The 18,289-nt window shown below is 48.6% G+C and overlaps 2 protein-coding genes across 2 annotated transcripts; one reads left to right on the forward strand and one right to left on the reverse strand.

Annotated features, from left to right (window-relative positions):
* The first annotated feature begins 505 nt into the window (after positions 1-505).
* ARPC1B (actin related protein 2/3 complex subunit 1B) lies at positions 506-9,532 on the forward strand. The gene is made up of 10 exons (XM_026704332.2): positions 506-634; positions 2,985-3,058; positions 4,211-4,315; positions 4,862-5,084; positions 5,844-5,951; positions 6,299-6,505; positions 6,941-7,016; positions 7,898-8,094; positions 8,542-8,632; positions 9,269-9,532. Exons 2-10 carry the CDS (start codon positions 2,995-2,997, stop codon positions 9,305-9,307), a joined length of 1,110 nt encoding a protein of 369 aa, XP_026560117.1. The 5' UTR covers positions 506-634; positions 2,985-2,994; the 3' UTR covers positions 9,308-9,532.
* Positions 9,533-10,523: 991 nt separating this feature from the next.
* PDAP1 (PDGFA associated protein 1) lies at positions 10,524-18,229 on the reverse strand. The gene is made up of 6 exons (XM_087942006.1): positions 18,036-18,229; positions 15,431-15,522; positions 14,474-14,587; positions 13,523-13,644; positions 12,507-12,658; positions 10,524-11,535 (listed from the first exon to the last, which is right to left on the reverse strand). The coding sequence occupies exons 1-6, from the start codon at positions 18,046-18,048 to the stop codon at positions 11,477-11,479; spliced, it is 552 nt and encodes a 183-aa protein (XP_087798132.1). The 5' UTR covers positions 18,049-18,229; the 3' UTR covers positions 10,524-11,476.
* Positions 18,230-18,289: the final 60 nt, after the last annotated feature.

Raw genomic sequence — 18,289 nt, forward strand, 5'->3', positions numbered from 1 at the left:
TTATAATTTTTTTTTATTTTTTAAGACCAACATATACAAACAAAACTTAAAAACATAAACCCATCTTCCATTTTATATACAGTTGGTTACAAATCTTTTGTGCTATCCTTTCACAGTCATTGCTCACAGTTTGTATAAATTCTCACATTGTCAAACTAACATATATTTATCGGTTATTAATCATTCGTGACTAAACTATTTATTCCACCATTTTATACGAGATATTCTATCTTTTCTAATGGCATGATATGCCGTGAAGTCACCGTCAAGTCTTGGGCGACCACCCTCGTCTAAATGAACATAAGTCGATTCTTGCAGCCCCACCTGCCTTGCGAAACCAACACCTTCCTGCATCATTTAAGGCCCCAAGCTTACTCCTTCGCTGCACAAAAGGCATTGCACACACGCACAGAGAGAGAATTTTTTCCAACCCCCAAGCAAGGAAGTGGTTAAGTTTCTAGCCGAGAGGGAAGTCTGACTTGCAGCCTTGCCTCTAAACTTCTTTCTTCATTTCCTCCTGAGCTGGCTCGGCGGAGAGCTGTTCATGTCGACTGCCCAGAGTCCGTGAACGAGCCTTTCTGCTTCTCCTCCTCAACGGGGAAGATCTCGAGATCTTCATCTCCTCCATCCAAGGTCAGTCCCTGAGATGCTCCTTCGATCCAACAAGCAAACCTCGCTCTCTTTTGTCTTCTTCTCTCTTGCTAACTTTCTCGCGAAGGCATTTCTCTCTCTGAAGGGATGGCAGGGGTCCAAATTCGGGAGCGGAAAACTGGTTTGACTCACTCACTCTTCTCACCATCGCCCCTCCTGTCCCATCCTCCACCACATCACCTCCTTCTCCTCCTCCTTTCCACTTGGATGTTATTTCCTTTCCATTTCTTCTGGCAATACTTTCAGGAAGTTTGGGGTTTTTTTTTTTTTCTCCTTTTCTTTCCACACCCACTGAAATTTCTCTCCAGCGAGCGGTTGGCTTCCCTTTGAGTTTTCCATTGACACAACTCTTCAAAAGTCCCTCCTCCCCCGCCCCAAAAAAGGTGGTTCCTCTGTGAAGGATTGTCTGCAGATTAGGCAACCTTTCTCCTCTGAAGTGGGCTTAGATCTCCAGCAAAAGAGTTTTTGGGCGTTTCTTCAACAGGCAGAGTGAGTTTTGGGGGCTTTTTTTTTTTTTCTTCCAGAAAGAGGTCTGGTGGGTTGGGCAGAAGTTTTCGGATTCGGAGTTCACTTGCAAGGCAAAATTATATTTTCCATCCAAGGAAGGACACTGTTATTTTTAGATTTCTTTTTCCCTCCTGCAAAGTCCTGCAAGATTACCAAGTAGATTTTACCTCTTCTGAACCAATGAAAAAGAGCTGTAACCAATGAAAAAGATGCATCCTGCATACATGTTATAGTTGGTAATTGGCTAAGGCTAAGATTCAGATCAAATGACTCTCTGCATTGTTGAACCTTAAATCTGAACAAATCTCTCTGAGCTAATTGGCAATCTGAGCCTCCCTGTGCTACCTTCCCATACAGGTAAGAAGTGTCGTTAGAAGCCGTGAATAACCTCAGAGGGACGACTAATCCGTCGTCCCCAACCCTCCCTTTTACGTCCCAACCCATCCCCATGTAATCAACCCTAACTGAATTTACACTATCGTGTTCAGGCGTGAAAAATAGAGGCAAGTTTTGTAAATAGGCTTAATGAAAACAGACAAACCAGAACGAAACAGGCAAAAACCAGTCAAATCTATAAAACCCTTCGCCCCGGTATTAAAAAAACACCACCCTGTTATCATCCCTGCTGCCAAATGTCAGCTCTCAGCCATCAAAAGATTTGCTTGCTTTCGGGCTCTTTAGAATTACGGTCTCCCGTGCGACTGAAAGGCAAGGAAGTAAATAGCTCACGGGGAAAAAAAAAATACAGGAAAACGGAAATATTTCTTAACCAAGAGCAATTTGGTAATGCCATATAAGGCCAGAAGCTGACAGATCTCGGAGAGGAAGAGCAGAGACAGATGTTGACAGCAGTCACCCAAGTTGAATTTCCTCCTGTGGCTCAGCCTGATGGTTTTTATTCTGCTTTTTTAACTAAAGCAGCCAAGGAGCTTGATTTTGCAAAACTAATAATCATAGACAGTAGACGTACCCAACTGCAGCGCTTCCCAAAACAGAGATAAAAGACACCAAGCTTGATCAACGTGGTTGGGCTCCTTTTTGTAGTTGTTAGATCTACCAGTAATTCAGAACTTCCAGGCAACCAAGACATCATAGTTGGTGGACAGGCAGATGCCAGGAATAGCAAACTTTTAAACTGTGCAAATCAGCAACATGGGTATCCCAGCTAGGAACCATTGTAGCGTTTTCTCCTTTTGCACATTCAGCTTCCTTGGTTGGATTTATTAAAGAGGTAGTCCTTGACTTGTGACCATGGTTGAAAGTAGAATTTCCATTGCTAAAGCAAGGTGGTTGTAACTCTTTCTCTCAGGTGCAGGGAAAAAAAACCCAGGTCCGCACGTGAAGGTCTAATTAAACTGATTTATACTCCTCATGGCTATGCACAGGAATATTCGTGACTAACCAGTCAACCCTTGCCAGGAGTTAGATCAGAGTCAAAGGAATTCAAGGGAGGTTGGACTTAGTTTGTGGCTACGTAGAGATTCTAGGCTGATTCCTCCTTTGACTCTGCCTCCACTCCTTCCCCTACATTCTCCCAACCTCGCCTCCTCCATTCATGAGAAAGCTAAATTGTTTAGGGAGAAGTTTATCCTCCAAGCTTGCGGCTTATCTCCTGGATATTTCACTACCAAACAGGGTAACGTTTTCAGTGGGGTTTTGGGTGAAGTGTCAAAGACATTTCACCCAAATCCCACCGAAGACGTTACCTAGTTTGGTAATGAAATGTCTGGGAGCCAAGTAGCAAGCTTGGAGGAGAAACCTCTGCCCAAGCTATGAAATATTCTCTACAATTTCTAAAACTAAACTGTTTTTCTTTCCGAGAAGGTTTAAAAAGCCATGGCTTATCAAAGCTTCCTGCTGGAACCCATCACCTGCCATGCCTGGAACAAGGACCGAAGTCGTAAGTCTACCTTTTCAAAGGGCTGTTGGGTCCCCAGAGATTTAGCGCCTCAACTCAAAAATTGTTAGTAACAACGATTAACCTTACAGGAGAAAGATAAATGATATGCTTGGATTAGAAGATCCTCCAAGATCCTTTCCAGCTCGGTTCTGTTCTGATTCTGTTCCCCCCATTGTTCTAGAGATTGGTCCCCGCACTATACAAAAAGATGTTGAGACTCTAGAAAAAGTGCAGAGAAGAGCAACCAGGGTGATTAGGGGAACTGGAGGCTAAAACATATAAAGAACAGTTACAGGACCACATCCTCAGTCCATCACTTGAGACTTTCAAGAAGAGACTGGACTGCCATTGTCAGAAATGGTCTCCTGCTTGAGTAGAGGGTTGGATTAGATGACCTACCAGGTCCAATTCTGTTAATCTGTATTTTATTACCAGTTCTGTGAGCATGGCTCGGTGGGCGTGGCAGGGGAAAGTTACTGCAAAATCCCCATTCCCTCCCCACCTCACTAACCTGCTTTCCAGCTCCGTTCTCCTGTGCAGGGCAACCAAAGGAGACCCAGCTGATCAGCTGGGACTCCATGGGAGGTGGAGAAGAGATGGGAGCCGGGCCAGTCAGAGGCGGTATTTGCTGGTTCTCCGAACTACTCAAAATTTCCGCTACTGGTTCTCCAGAACTGGTCAGAACCGGCTGAATCCCACCTCTGATCTGTATCTGCAAACGTAGAATCCCCCAGAAGGGGCACAGGGAGGGAGAAACATTCTCTGCTCCACAGCTATTAGAAAGCCTCTCCTATGATGAGCCCACGTCTTCTTGGAATTTCCACCCCATTCATTCCACATCGACTCCCTGAGAAGGAGAACAAGGCTGCGTTCTCTTCTGCGTAGCTGAATCAGGGATTTCCCAGCCATCTGATAATAAAGAGCCATTTATCTGCAAATATATATATATATTTTGGAGTGTTCCTTTTTTGTGCTGTTGAAAACAACACCACCACATGTTAGGAGAAAGCAGAGTTTTTTACGAGTTCCCTGGCTTTTGTCTGTTTCCTTCTGGTTTGTGTTGGTGGTTTGATTAAAATGGGCCGGGATGCCTTGAGGTGGACAAGTTCCCTGAGCTGGTTTTGCAAACTTGGTTCGTCTTCTTTCTCACAGAACTCGCCATCTCGCCCAACAATCACGAAGTCCACATCTACAAGAAGAATGGTTCCAAGTGGGACAAAATCCATGAGCTGAAGGAACACAACGGGCAAGTGACAGGTGAGGACAACTGAGTCCCCGCTAGCTGGAAGGAGATGAAGGAAAGAAGGATATTCCTTCCAGCACTGAACACCTTGCTCAGGCAGACCTTCTGGAAGTTGCAGACACCCCTGCAGGGGATTAGAGAAAAGGGGAGAGGGAGGAGCTGACATCGTGGCGATACGGCGGAATTCCTGGGTCTCCCTGGGAAGTCCCTGTCGAAATCCCGAGAGCCAGTGGTCCTAAAGACCTAAATCGTTCTGGAGGAATGACGATCAAGGAGAGGACACTCTGCTGATCCCAGGCATGCCACAATATCCCTGGTTGATCCAGAGGTAGCCTCTCTAGCTGACTCAAAGGGGAAGCGGTCAGTAAGAAAAAAGGTGAGGGGGTCAATAGAATATTTAAATCCGAAGAGAACACCTTTTTTGGAACCTCTTGTCGCATCACTTTTTAATGGCCACAAACTAGACAACCCCAAGGCAGCCATTGGTCCCTGAAGCCAGTAGGACAAAACGTTGAAGAACACCCCCCCACACATCAGGCTTCCACTAATTTTCCTGACAGGCATCGACTGGGCCCCCGACAGCAACCGGATTGTGAGCTGCGGGACAGATCGCAACGCTTACGTCTGGACCCTGAAGAACGACGTTTGGAAGCCCACCTTGGTCATTCTCCGGATCAATCGCGCTGCCTGTTGTGTGAAGTGGTCCCCGAAAGAGAACAAGTTTGCTGTGGGCAGCGGATCCCGGAGGATCTCCATCTGCTACTTTGAGCAAGAGAACGATTGGTGCGTCTTAGCAAATGCAAGAAGGTTGGGTGGGTTGGTGGGAAGGTTATCCTTTTAGTACAAAGTTATGGGGGAAACAGGGAATTAGAAATAAGTAGACCTTCTACATTAGGACATGAGTAGACAAACCCATTAGGATTTTTGAGTTTTTGTTTAGAACATGGATGCCCAACTAAGACTTGTGGACCTCCAACTCTGAGAATTCTCCAGCTGGCTGGAGAATTCTGGGAGTTGAAGTCCAAGAGTCTTAGATGTTGGATAGCCCTAAAGTGGGTGGTGTCAGCTTTGGAAGCCACATTAGCACCAGAAGCTTCCATGATGTCACATTCTTGATCCTGGGAAGATGGGAGCGGGGGAATTTAATGGAGCGTATATGGTTAGACATAATAACATTCTTCTTCAGAGTCAAGGTCATGTTATTTCTGCACCTGGCTGAGGAGTGGTTGAGGGGATGTCTCAAGTTGGGATGGATGGTGATTGGGGCATGTGATGGAGTGGTGGGTGCAGGAAGTGGATTTGTAATTTGTTTTACTTATTGGAGGGAAACCCAGAATTTTCAGATTTGGGGATTTCCCAGTATAACTAATAAAAGGAAACTTTGAGAACATGCTTGTCTATTTATTGGAGTTGAGGTTATCTGGAACTCTGACAGACGGCTCTTTAAATCTTCAAAATGCAACCAAACATGAGCAAAACTGTTTGAGAGCCTTCTATGAATCAAGGCTGGGAATTTCATCTCCCCTCTCCGACTTCTCCTAGGTGGGTCTGTAAGCACATCAAGAAGCCAATTCGATCAACCATCCTCTGTCTGGACTGGCATCCAAACAATGTACTCCTGGCAGTGGGATCCTGTGACTTCAAGTGCAGGTGGGCCTTCTGGATTGACTTCAGAGTTTGAACAAGTCCAATATTCCCAGCTGGATGGAATCATGGAACCGAATGTGATGGTGTTATTAGACAATGTTTTATATGACTGTGTTTGATTATGTGCCATTAAGTAGGTGGTAACTCTTGGTGGCCACCTAAATAATGTTCTCCAGAACAATCTGTCCCACGTTATTCTGGAAGATGTAATATAAACCTGTTATGAAGTCTTCTTCTCCACCTGTTGCATACTAATCGATGTGATTGTGGATCTAGGTGAAATAGCTCCTTCTCTGTTGGGTGTTGGAGAGTCACCTGCCTTGTTTTCCTCTTTTCCATCCACCCTTCAGGATTTTCTCGGCCTACATTAAAGAGGTGGAAGAGCGGCCAGCCCCTACTCCTTGGGGATCTAAGATGTCATTTGGGGAGCTTATGTTTGAGTCGAAGAGTAGTTACAGCTGGGTCCACAGCATCTGCTTTTCAGAGAGTGGCAACCGCCTGGCCTGGGTGGGCCATGACAGCACCATCTGCCTGGCAGATGCCAACATGAAAACGGCGTAAGTAGGATGGTGTGAGGAAGGGAGGGAAGACATCTGAGGAAGGTTGATGGATTGTCATGGGAAGAAAGAAGAACCTTGAGAAATAGGAGGAAGAACCACAGTTAAGACGATAGTCAGATAAAAGAAACCTGGGCCTGAAAAGTAATTTGAGAAAGCATGGCAGGAATTTTTTATTCAAACTTTATATTAAAAGTTGCATTAGCTTGCACGCTTTTGGTCTATGGTCTATGAGTTTTTTGGGGTCCACCTATTTCAGTTCTCCAAGATAGACCGGTCTTGGAGAACCTGACATAGGTGGACCAAAAAAAGTGACCTGGGTGATGTAGACTTGATGAGTGGTGTGTTTATTTGAATCCAGTCAATCCACGACTGGAGTTTTCACATTTGTAATTGAAACCAAAGTTAAGGCTGAAGTGTTGTTTTTCCCCTCAGTGTCACCTGTCTTTCTACGGAGACTCTGCCCCTCCTGGCTGTGACCTTCATCACCGAGAACAGACTTGTGGCTGCAGTAAGTCATACACTTTCTTCTCTGGTGGGGTGATTTTTCCACAAAAGATTTTCACGTAGAGCCCTGGGCTCCTCATTTGGGGAAATGGCTAAGCGATCATCCTTGCTGTGTGGATAATGTCATTTTAAGGTTTAGCCAGTAGATGGCACCATGATAAATATGGATGAGTCCAGTAAAGAATATTTGTAGCTCGGGATTGAAATGAGGGGCCCTTGGTGCTCTCTGAACTTGGATATTTTCTTGCAGATGTTTCATGACCCAACTAGGTAACATCATCAGTGCTGGAAGGGAGTGGGAGAGGAGGAGGAGGAGGAGGAGGAGGAGGAGGAGGAGGAGGAGGAGGAGGAGGAGGAGGAGGAGGAGGAGGAGGAGGAGGAGGTTGACAAAGACTATGGGGTCCTTGGTGCTCTCTGAGCTGGGTTGTGTTCTTGCAGACATTTCATGACCCAGCTAGGTAACATCATCAGTGCTGGAAGGGAGTGAGATAGGAGGAGGAGGGGAAGGAAAAGAAGAAGAAAGAGACTACTGTGGGCTCCTGGATGTTCTCTGAGCTGGGTTGTTTCCTTGCAGACATTTCATGACCCAAACTAGATAACATCATCTGGTAGAACATGTCCACTTTGTTGAACGTGTGTGTCTTGGGTAGAACATGGCTGCCTTTGTTGAAAAGCAACCAGCATGTTTCGTCTAGCCTCTTTCCACAGATTCTCTATGAAACGTAGAGCACAACTACACATTCTTTACCCCCAGGAATGACACATTTGGGAGTTGTGGACCAGCCACATCTGAAGGACATTGATTTGGGGTAGCTCTACCCAACCATAAGTCATAAGAGGTGAACTTTGTCTTCTGAGCGATGTTCTCGGCTTCTCCTTTACCAGGGTCATGACTGTTACCCAATGTTGTTCGTGTACAATGAACAGCAGGGTGCCTTGAGCTTTGGAGGGAAAATGGACATCCCCAAACAGAGTTCCCAACGGGGACTCACAGCTCGGGAGCGTTTCCAGAACTTGGACAAGAAGGCCAGCTCTGATACCAAGGATGCCTCTCTGGACACCGTCCATAAGAACAGTATCAGGCAAGTCTGCAAAATTTCTCTTTCTTTCTATAACCAGGGATCTCCAAACTTGGCGAGTTGAAGACTTGTGGACTTCAACTCCCAGAATTTCCTAGTCAGCAAAAGTCTACAAGTCTTAAAAGTTGCTGATTTTGGAGGCCCCCTGCTTTATAAAATGTTGGATTGATTGACCAAATTGGGGTCAATTCTTAGCAACCGCATGGATAGATTTTCTCCACAAGGATCTGTGTCCAACCGGATCCTTCAGCTCTTCCAAGGATCCATTCACCCCTGATGTAACTGACCCTGTCCACTTGGCTTGAAAGGTGGACTTTCAGAAGGTCAAGCTTCCTCTCTGTTCCCGGAGCTTCCACGCACGGGTGATCGTTGTCCATCACCAACTGGTTTGCCGTGTCTTCTCCTCCAGTTGAGAGGACTCAACCCAGGGATTCTTCTCTTCTCTTCCAGCCAAATCTCTGTGGTCGCTGGCGGGAAGGGCAACTGCACCAAATTTTGCACCACCGGAATGGATGGCGGCATGAGCATATGGGACGTGAAGGTGAGCAGGGACGGCTGAAGAGCCCGGTGCCATCTGGGTAGAATTGTTACAGAGGAACAAGGAGTGTTGAGTTACGCAGTTTAAGGCTGAAATGTGAAGTTGGCCCACTGCAAAACAACCACCACCACCACCAAGAGCACCTGGTTGCAGCATCATCTGTCTTTCCAGGAACAGGTCCCAGAAGCATCAAATCAAAACCCTGGTTAGCTGCAATGCAGGGTTTGATCAAGAGCAGGGTTTCTCAAATGTGACCATTTTAATGGTTCCCTTTATTTATTTTGATGTAGAGGATGAATCTGTGTCCGGTTTTCACCCTTTCAGGGGGCAGGAAACAAAACGTACCCTCCCTTAAAAAAAAAAACCACCACCCCAAGCTTGGATGGAAACTTCGAAGAAAATTGAGGCAGGAAAGGGAGTTGAGTTTTTGTCAGGGGGGGGGAAACAGAAGATGGGAAGTTTTTTCATTTCGTGTTTTTAATTCCCGCTTGAAAAGGGGAGGAACAAAAAAAAATGGAGGCTAACGGATTTATAGTATTGGGAATCTGAGGTAAAATCACCCCGGATCCCAATGGATCCCAGTTTCTGATCTTGAGCAAGTAGCTACTGGATTGTAAGCCTCTTTCTTTTGTGTTTCAGACCTTGGAGGCTGCAATGAAAGGCCTCCACGTCAAATAAGCCAGAGAGCCGCGTCCTTCCCTGCGTAAAATCCACCAGCAGAAACAGGGATTCCCGCCTGCCAAGGAAACCAATCAAGGCTTAATCCATTCCTGCTTTCCAGAACCTTAAAAAGACAACCTCAAATGTTATAAGCTCAGCTTTTGGGGAGACCACCCCACCCCCGGGCAGGAACCCAGAAGGGGGTTAAAAAATAAAATAAAATAAAATACATGCAATTAAAAACAGTCTGAAATCTGTGTCTGTCGTGGTTTGGGGTCTTTTCTTCCCTTTGTAGTCAAGCCTGAATTTCTTAGAATTTAAAAGATGAATCTCTGCCAATTATTATAGGCTTACAAACAGTCCTCTACTTACGATGGTAACAGAGCCCAATATTTCTGTTGCTAAGTGAAACACGTTGAGAATTTTGCCCCATAAACTTCCATCTTATGACCACAATGAAGCCCGGTATTTCTGTTGCTAAGGGAAACGTTCATTAAGTTTCCCATTTTACAGCCTGTCTTGCCACATTCATTAAGCGAATCACTGCAGTTGTTTAGTAACACAGTTGTTAAGGGAATCTGCCTTCACCGACGAATCTGCTTGTCAGGAGGTCGCAAAAAGAAATACAGCGACTGTCCTAAATATGAGTCACTTGCTAAATGTCAGAATTTGGATCCTGGGACCACGGGGAGGCTGCAACCGTTGTAAGGGTGAAAAATGATCCCTTTTTTCGATGTCTTTGACCGGCCACTAAACGAACGGCTTTCAGTTGGGGCCTGCTTCATTTTTGATCCTCGCTGGCAGGGTTTCAAATTTTGGAATTCCCCAGTGGGATGGCCCTGGGGAAAGAAGAGCCAGCGCCGTCGGAAGACGTCTCCATGGCCGGCGGGACTAAACGCCTTTGAAGGCGCACGGAGGAATGCTGTTGCCTTCTTCCCACCAAAGGGGTCCCTGTTTTTCTACTTGCATTTGTTACATGCTTTCGAACGGCTAGGTTGGCAGAAGCTGGGACAAGGAACGGGAGCTCGCTCTGTGACGCGACGCTGGGGATTCGAACCGCCGAACTGCCGACCTTTCTGATCGACAAGCTCAGCCTCTTAGCCACTGCGAGTCTTGTAGGAACCCCTAAATGGAGGTTATCTGCCCTGAGGAAAAAAGGACTTCATTCATTCCATTTCTCAGGGGATGTTCAAACGCGGCCCCAACTGTGTAAAAAGGCACCGGACCAGAACCGTTATGATAATTTAAACTTTATTCAGCCAAATATACAGGTTTTTCTTTCTTTCTTTCTTTCTTTCTTTTCTCTCTCTCTCTCTCTCGCCTGCCTCTATTCCAGAAAGATGCACAATCCCGAAGATGCGTTCTCTGGTTTTTCGTTTTCCCCCAGGGTTTGTTTGTGTGTGTGTTTTTTTTAAAGTAAGTCATTATCGAATTCCAGAGGAGGAGGAAAGAAATGAAAAGGACAGCTTTAAAATAATAATAATAACAATAACTGGGTGGAAAAGGGAAAACCAAACAGCCAGGGGGTTGAGGGCTGGTGATGGTCAAGGATTCCACCTCTGCCCCACACCTCTTCCATTCCCCTGGACTCTTCTGCAGCCCAAGTCCATGCCAAAGCACACCGCGTTTCCCCCTCCCCATAATTTTTGGAAGTGCATCTGCACTGGGTCCGAGCTACTCATATCCTGCCCCCCCCTCTCCCCCCCTGCCCAGTTCCCCGGAAGCTAGCTGAAGCAATCGAGCCCCTCCCCAGCAAACCTTCCGCCTCCGTTGGCCTCCCAGCCGAAATCAAAAACACATCAAAACGTCCGGCCGCTGGCCGTTTCTCCCCCCCACCCTCCCCTTTCCCCCAAACGGTCATTTTAATGCAACCGTCGGGTGTTGCTGTCGCGATTCTGCACCCAAGGTGAAGAGTGTCCTCCCCTGCCGCTCTTCCCTCCCCTGCTTGCCCCCCACCAGCCCCCCACCCCACAAAAAAAATGTAATCCCGTGGAATTCTGTGCCCAGATGAAGACAAGACACGGAAGCGGTCAGTGTCTCTTCAGAGGTGACGGGTGAGGCCACCGTCGCTGCCGCTGTCCTCCTCCTGCAGCCTCTCTGGGAAAGGACGCCGCAGCGAGTCCGAAGGGTGCCAGGCCCAGCACCGTCCCGGGGGTGTCCCTCCTCTCGGGGGACGGGGGGCTGCCTTTACTTGTTGAGGGACAGTGACTGCATCCGTTTGCCTGCCATGGCCGCTTCGTCTTTAGCTGGGTGGGGGGAGGGGAGAACCAGAGAAGGAAGAACAGCTGAATCCATCCATCCTTTCCTTCCTTCTTTCTCTCTTCTTTCTTCCTCCTTCCCTCCCTTTTCATTTCCATCCCTTTCCTTCTTTCCTTCCTTCCTTCCTTCCCTCCCTCCGTCATCCACCTTTCTACATAAGAATTGCTACGGAAAGGGATTTAACTCCAGATCAGCTACTTTTATGAAGGGCCGGTGGCTCTTTCCTTTCCTTTCCTTTCCTTTCCTTCTCTTTCCCTTTTTTCTTTTTTCCTTCTTTCTTTTTCCCTCCTCCCCTTTCATTTCCATCTCTTTCCTTCCTTTTCTTTTTTCTTTCTCTTCATTCTTCTCCCCCCTCTTCTAATTTCCATCTCTTCCCTCCCTCCCTCTCTCCCCTCACACGTAAGTGACTTAAATACTTTAAAAAATCCAGCACATAACAAATACTTAAACAATACTTAAAAAAAAAAACCTACCACGTAATAAAAACCCACCCAATCCTTCATGGCAGCAGCAGCACCATCAAATTAGCCCTGGGCCCACCCCAAAAACCAAGACTTCAGGGCCCTTTGGAAAAACAACAACTGCACTTCAGGGGGAACGATGTTCCACAGAGAAGGGGGCCACCACTGAGCAGGCCCCTTGTTTGGGGTCTCACCAGAGGAACATCCCTAAGTCGTGGGACCCATAACATGATCTGCCTTCCCCTCCCAGTGGAGGCAGTAGGGGAGAGGCATCTGTCATATATAATCTGGGATTAGGAATTCAGACAAACGCCTGAATTTTGATCATGGGACCACAGGAACGCCGCAGTGGTCCTAAGTACGAGGACCGGTCATGTGCCCATTTTTTTCAGTGCCGTTGTAACTTTGAATGGTTCTAAGCCAAGACCTACCCATGACAGCAAAGGGGTCCCAAAGCCTCGGCCCACTTTAGCCTCAGCCAAACGTTCCCTCCTTACCTCTCCTCTCTTCCTCCTTCTTTTTGGCTGCTTCTTCCCTCTGTTTCCGGATAATGGCTAGCCTGGCGAGGTCGGCCTTGGCCTGCTCCGTTTTCCCGGCCAGGTGCATCTTCATGTACCTTTCTTTTGCTTTCTGTTTTTCAATCTCTTCTCTGCAAAGGTGGGGAGGGGTGGGGAGAGAGGGAGAGTCGGCAAAAGGTCCAAGTAAGCAGGGGGCTTTGGAGAGCTGGGGTTAAAAAAGCGTTAAAAAAAACCCCCTCGTGGTTTAAATCTCCCTCCCAAACCTTTGGCTAATTCCTGGAAAATGGAGGGAATTAAGAGGCCAAGACTGCTCACTCCTCTCCACTGGATGGCTTGTTTGTCCCCTATGACTATATTCTATTTACTATATGCCCTATGACTATATAATCCTACGACTATTATTAAGTGTTGTACCTTTTGATTCTTGACATCTTTTCTTTTAGGTACCCTGAGAGCATTTGCACCAAAGACAAATTCCTTGTGTGTCCAACCATACTTGGCCAATAAAGAATTCATTCATTCTTCTTCCTCTTCTTCTCCTCCTCCTCCCGTATGAATATTAAGTGTTGGACCTGATGATTCTTGACTCTTGATGAACATATCTTTTCTTTTTATGTACACTGAGAGCATTTGCACCAAGACAAATTCCTTGTGGGTCCAATCACACTTGGCCAATAAAGAATTCATTCATTCTTCTTCCTCCTCTTCTTCTCCTTCTCTCCATGACTATCATTAAGTGTTGTACCTTATGATTCTTGACAAATGTATCTTTTCTTTTATGTACACTCATTCTTCTTCCTCCTCCTCCTCCTCTTCTTCTCCTCCTCCCCTATGACTAACATTAAGTGTTGCACCTTATGATTCTTGATAAATGTATCTTTTCTTTTTATGTACACTGAGAGCATTTGCACCAAGACAAATTCCTTGTGTGTCCAATCACACTTGGCCGATAAAGAATTCATTCATTCATTCATTCAATCTCAGAGGGATCTTACCGTTCTCTCCGCGACAATTCCCTCGGGCTCTCTAAATCAAGCTGAGTAACTTTTTTAGCGGTTTGTACCGCACGGTTGGGGTTCTCTATGTCGATCATGCCTTCCACTCCTTTGTGCTTTGGCTGGAATGAAAAGGCAACAACAAAAGAGAGCCGGTTGGAAGGGCTTTCCGGAAGGGAGTGGTGTGACGGCTGTGTGGGAATGGCCTTGGGGGGTGGAGGAAAGAGATGCCCACCAGGGAATGGTTGGATAAGAGTGGTCGTCCTTAGAGGCTGCATCGTGGGGAAAGAAAGGAAGAGTAGATAGGTGGATGGATGGAAGGGATGGAGGGAAGGAGAGGAAGAAAGAAGGGAAGTGGGAGGAAAGAATGAAGAAGGGGAGAAAGGAAGGGAAGGAGAGGAAGGAAGAAGGAGAGGAAGGGAAGGAGGGAAAGGAAGAAGAGGAAGGGAAGGAAGAGGAGGAAGAAGGGAAGGGGGAGGAGGGGAAAGGAAAGAAGGAAGGAAAGGAAGGGAGGGGGAGAAAGGGAAGGAGAGGGAAGGAAGAAGGAAGGGGAGGGGAGGAAGGAGGGAAGGGAAGGGAAGGGAAAGAGAAGAAGGGGAGGCAGACATAAACAATCCTCCCCAACTTGTTAGGCTGTAAGAAGAGACGTGGAGAATCTGTACTTGCAGGAGTCTGTTAACGTGGCCTTACAATAACGCCGGCTCAGCTCATCCGGTCTGTTTCAGTCTGGCCCACCTAGGAAGGCTGGCTTTAGGGGCAACGGGTAGCCAGACTCTGGAGTTTTGATGAGGGAACGCAAGGCAGCATAGTGTGTGTGTGTGCGTGTGCATGTGTGTGTAGAAGTGTCGACCAGCTGGATGAAAGCCAAGAGCATCTCATCACGCTTCCTGGTCCTAAACTGGGAAAGGTCTTCTTCTCCAACTCCGCCCCCCCCACCCCCTCTCTCTCTACCTGATAGTCCTCGCCCTCTTCTTCCTCGCTCTCATCCGAATCTAGCGACTTCTCCTTCTTCTTGGGTTCTCCGGAGGCCCCAGAGCCGCCTTCCTCTTGCTCCTCTTCCTCTTCCTGTGGAAAGGAGAAGCATCAGCAAACCAGAACCGCCGCGGGGAAGATCTTTTTTTGGGGTGGGGGGAGAATCAGAGCCGCTGGGAGCGATTTAGCTTCACTCAAGGGGTGCCTGGGTTTCCGCCCTTCCTCTCTGTGACCGCCTGGAGACGTGGGTGATGTTGGGAGGACGACAAGGGGAGGCCTCTGATTTTCAGCCTACGCCACCTTAGTATAAACAGACTTATGACCGTTCATCGGGGCACAGAATCCAGGCAGTTGGCAACCAACTCATCTTTATGACGGCTGCTGTCTCCCCAGGTGTCAACCCTGAGGTGAGGGTGGCCGAAGCCATCTTGGAGGCTTCAGGGTTGCCACACAGCTGACTGGGGGGACTAGTCAGGTGGGGTTTTGTAGCCAAAACAATAGTTTTTTTTTTTCCCCTGTGGGAACCAAAGACATTCTCACAGGCAGCCACCAGAGGAGGAGCCGAGTAACCAAGCAACCAGCCAGCAACAGGATTGGACAGCGCAGCCAGTGATTTGCAGGAGGAAAGGGGAAACTTTTAATTGGGCAAAAGCTGCGGGAACTTTTAAGAGTCGGCTTTCCACCTGTTTGCGCCAATATGATGCATCCGATAAAACTCTGCTTTGAGGAATTTGCCGGCCTCAGAGTTCTGCTTTCTACGGGTGCGCTAGTTGGAATGCTGACCGCGGGGTTGTGAGATCTCCTTTTGCGACCGTCGGACAAGCAAAGTTGATTGGACAGCCGTGTTACTCATTCAACAGCCGCAGCGATTCACATCTCATTTAGCAACGTACATTTGGGGCTGGTCAGCAGCACTTAGGACGCTTGGCTCCTTACCCTGGCCTTCTGTTTCTCGGCCTGCAGCTGGGCATCGATCTCTTCCGGGCTTGTATACTGCCGCGCTCGGCCTTTATGGCCTCCTTTTTTACCTGCAAGTAAAAAGTGGGTTGAAAGATTACTTCCCCCCTCTTCTTCTTCTTCTACCTCCTCTAGGTTGTGTGGCATCCATTGGCAGGCAAGGCCTAGACTCCCATCAGTGGAATCAGTGAGTTTCCAGGATACGACGGTCTTCGCCCACATCAGCATGCACCCATCCCCACCCACACATACACCACGGGGGGCGGAGTGGAGTGGGAAGCTTAGGGAGAGGGCTGTAAGGCACTGTGAAGCGGTATGTACGTCTAAGTGTTACTGCTGATTAGCTGGGGTGGTGCAGCGGTTAGAATGCAGCACTGCAGGCAAACTCTGCCACACAGCAAGGAGTTCGATCCAAACGGGCCCAAGGTTGACTCAGCTTTCTATTCTTCCCAGGTCGGTAAAAAGAGGAACCGGATTGTTGGGGGCAAGAGGCTGACTCTGTAAACCGCTTAGAGAGAGTTGGAATGCACTGTGAAGCAGGATATAAGTTTGCTGTTGCTAAGGAAGGAAGGGAGGAAAGGAAGGAAGGAAGGAAGGAAGGAAGGAAGGAAGGAAGGAAGGAAGGAGGGAGGGGGGGGAGGGAAGGAAGGAAGGAAGGAAGGAAGGAAGGAAGGAAGGAAGGAAGGAAGGAAGGTTAGAATGCAGCATTGCAGGCAAACTCTGCCACACAGCAAGGAGTTTGATCCCAAGCAGCTTCAGGTTGACTCAGCCTTCCATCCTTCCGAGATGGGTAAAATGAGGAGTCTGGTGCAAATCATGTTTATAACATTGTAAAAAGTCCAAAGTAAAGCAAAGCAAAGCAAAATGGGGTGGTATGTGCTACTACTAAATGCTACTATTATTTTAGGAAATCCACAATCCAGGCTCAGGAGGGAGACCCTCCTCATCCTAAGGACTAGGAGGGGGGGAAAGATGGAGAAAAAAATAACTACAAAAGAAAATATTTGTAGCTTAGGATTGAAATGAGGGGTCCTTGGTCCTCTCTGAGCTTGGCTGTTTTGCCGCAGACGTTTCATTCCCCACCTAGGGAACATCATCAGGGGCTAGAAGGGAGTGTGGTTTGCAAAACTGAGCAGGGGAGAAGTGGAGAAGACGGCGGGGGTGGGGTGGGCCTTGGCGCTCTCTGAGCAGACGTTTCCTGACCCAAACCCAGTAACTTCAGCATGAAAAGAACAACAACAAAGTTTTAAAGAGAGAAGAAGGCGGAGGGACACCCCAAAGCAGGCAGCTCTTCAGAAGGCGCCTTCTGCTGCCCAAGGAAAGAGGTGGAGGGGGCATTTCCAGGAGTTCCTCGCCTGCAAGGTATAATCTGAGATCCGGGACCCCCTACTCAACGCCCCCTCCCCTCCCCCGCCCGGGCTTCCCATGTGGAAAGGGAGGCTGTCAACTCCCCCCCTCCTTCCCCCAACTGTTCTGATTGACAGCTAGCTTGAGGGAAGCCCTCCCAGCAGATCCTCCTGGCTGATGCAATCCACCCAGGCACCGCATAGGAGGAGAATGGGGGGGGGGGTGTCAGGAAGGAAAGACAGGGATAGGCAGGGAGGGTTCCCTCCGCTGTCCCCTCCCGGGGCTAATTAAGCCCCCCACACACCTCCTGATTTGACACTAATGAAGCCCCTCCCTGATTGGGCTCTCCTTAAGACCCCCTCCTCTACTTTGACTGTCTTTGGGACCCCCTGATTTGACACTAATCGAGCCCCCACCCACTCATTTGCCTTTTTGTGACCCCACCTATCCGGACACTAATTAACCCCCCACCACATTTGAGAGACCCCCTTCTCTATTTGGACACCAATTAAGCCCCCCACCCCAATATGTGGCCCTAATGGATGCCTCCCCAAGCCTCGATCTGACACTAATTAAGCCCCTCCCCCGATTTGGTTCTCCTTAAGACCTGATTTGACTGTCTTTGAGACCCCCACCCCCGATTTGGTTCTTTTTGAGACTCCCCCAATCCTATGTTGACATTAAGCCCCTCTACCCCAATATGGGGCCCTCATAGGACGCCCCCCGTCCTGATTTGACATTAAGCCCCCCACCCACACATTTGCCTCTTTTTGAGACCCTCCCATCCTCTTTGTTGAGAGTAATGAAGACCCACAACCTGGTTTAGCTCTTTTTGAGCCCCCACCTTCTAATTTGACCCTAATTAAACCCCCCCCCCACTCCCAAGATGTGGCTCTCATGGAGGCCCCCCCAGCCCTGATTTGACACTAATTAGTTCCCCCGCCTCTTTAAAAACCTGCTGGGGGGGGCTCTCGAGGGGGGGGGCAGCCCTGGAATGATGTCCAACCCCCCCACCCCCGCCTCATTTTAATGTTTCTTTTTTATTTCAGGGAAAGGCCCGAAGCGCCTCCCGAGGCATCCCGGCCCTTCCAGCCGGGGGAGAGGGGGGAGGGGGACATCGGGTCACAACGCCCATGGGGCACGGCCGGGGACGATGGTGGGGGGGTGTAGCCCAGCTGCCTGGGGAGCTGGGTCTCCCTCAGGAAGGAGCCTCCGCGGGGCGGACGCCGGCGCTCACCTCCTTTGGGCATAGCGAGGTCCGGCAACGATGGCGGCTCCGACGGCGAGCGAGTCGTCCTGCTTCTCCTCCCGCCACCCCCCCCCCTTTCACACGCCTCGCTTCGCCCCGAGCTGGGAGCGATCCGGAAGCGGAAGTGGGACCGGCGTCGTGGACGTCGGCGTCCGTTTAAGGTCCCCCCCCCCGGCCGCCTCCTTTCCGTGGGTTGCCAGCTCTGAGGTTGTCTCGTCTACCGCCTGACGGGAAACGGCGAG

Source organism: Pseudonaja textilis, chromosome 14, assembly GCF_049901715.1.
Source record: "Pseudonaja textilis isolate UNSWEBS1 chromosome 14, rPseTex1.2, whole genome shotgun sequence".
Classification (NCBI taxonomy): Eukaryota; Metazoa; Chordata; class Lepidosauria; order Squamata; family Elapidae; genus Pseudonaja; species Pseudonaja textilis.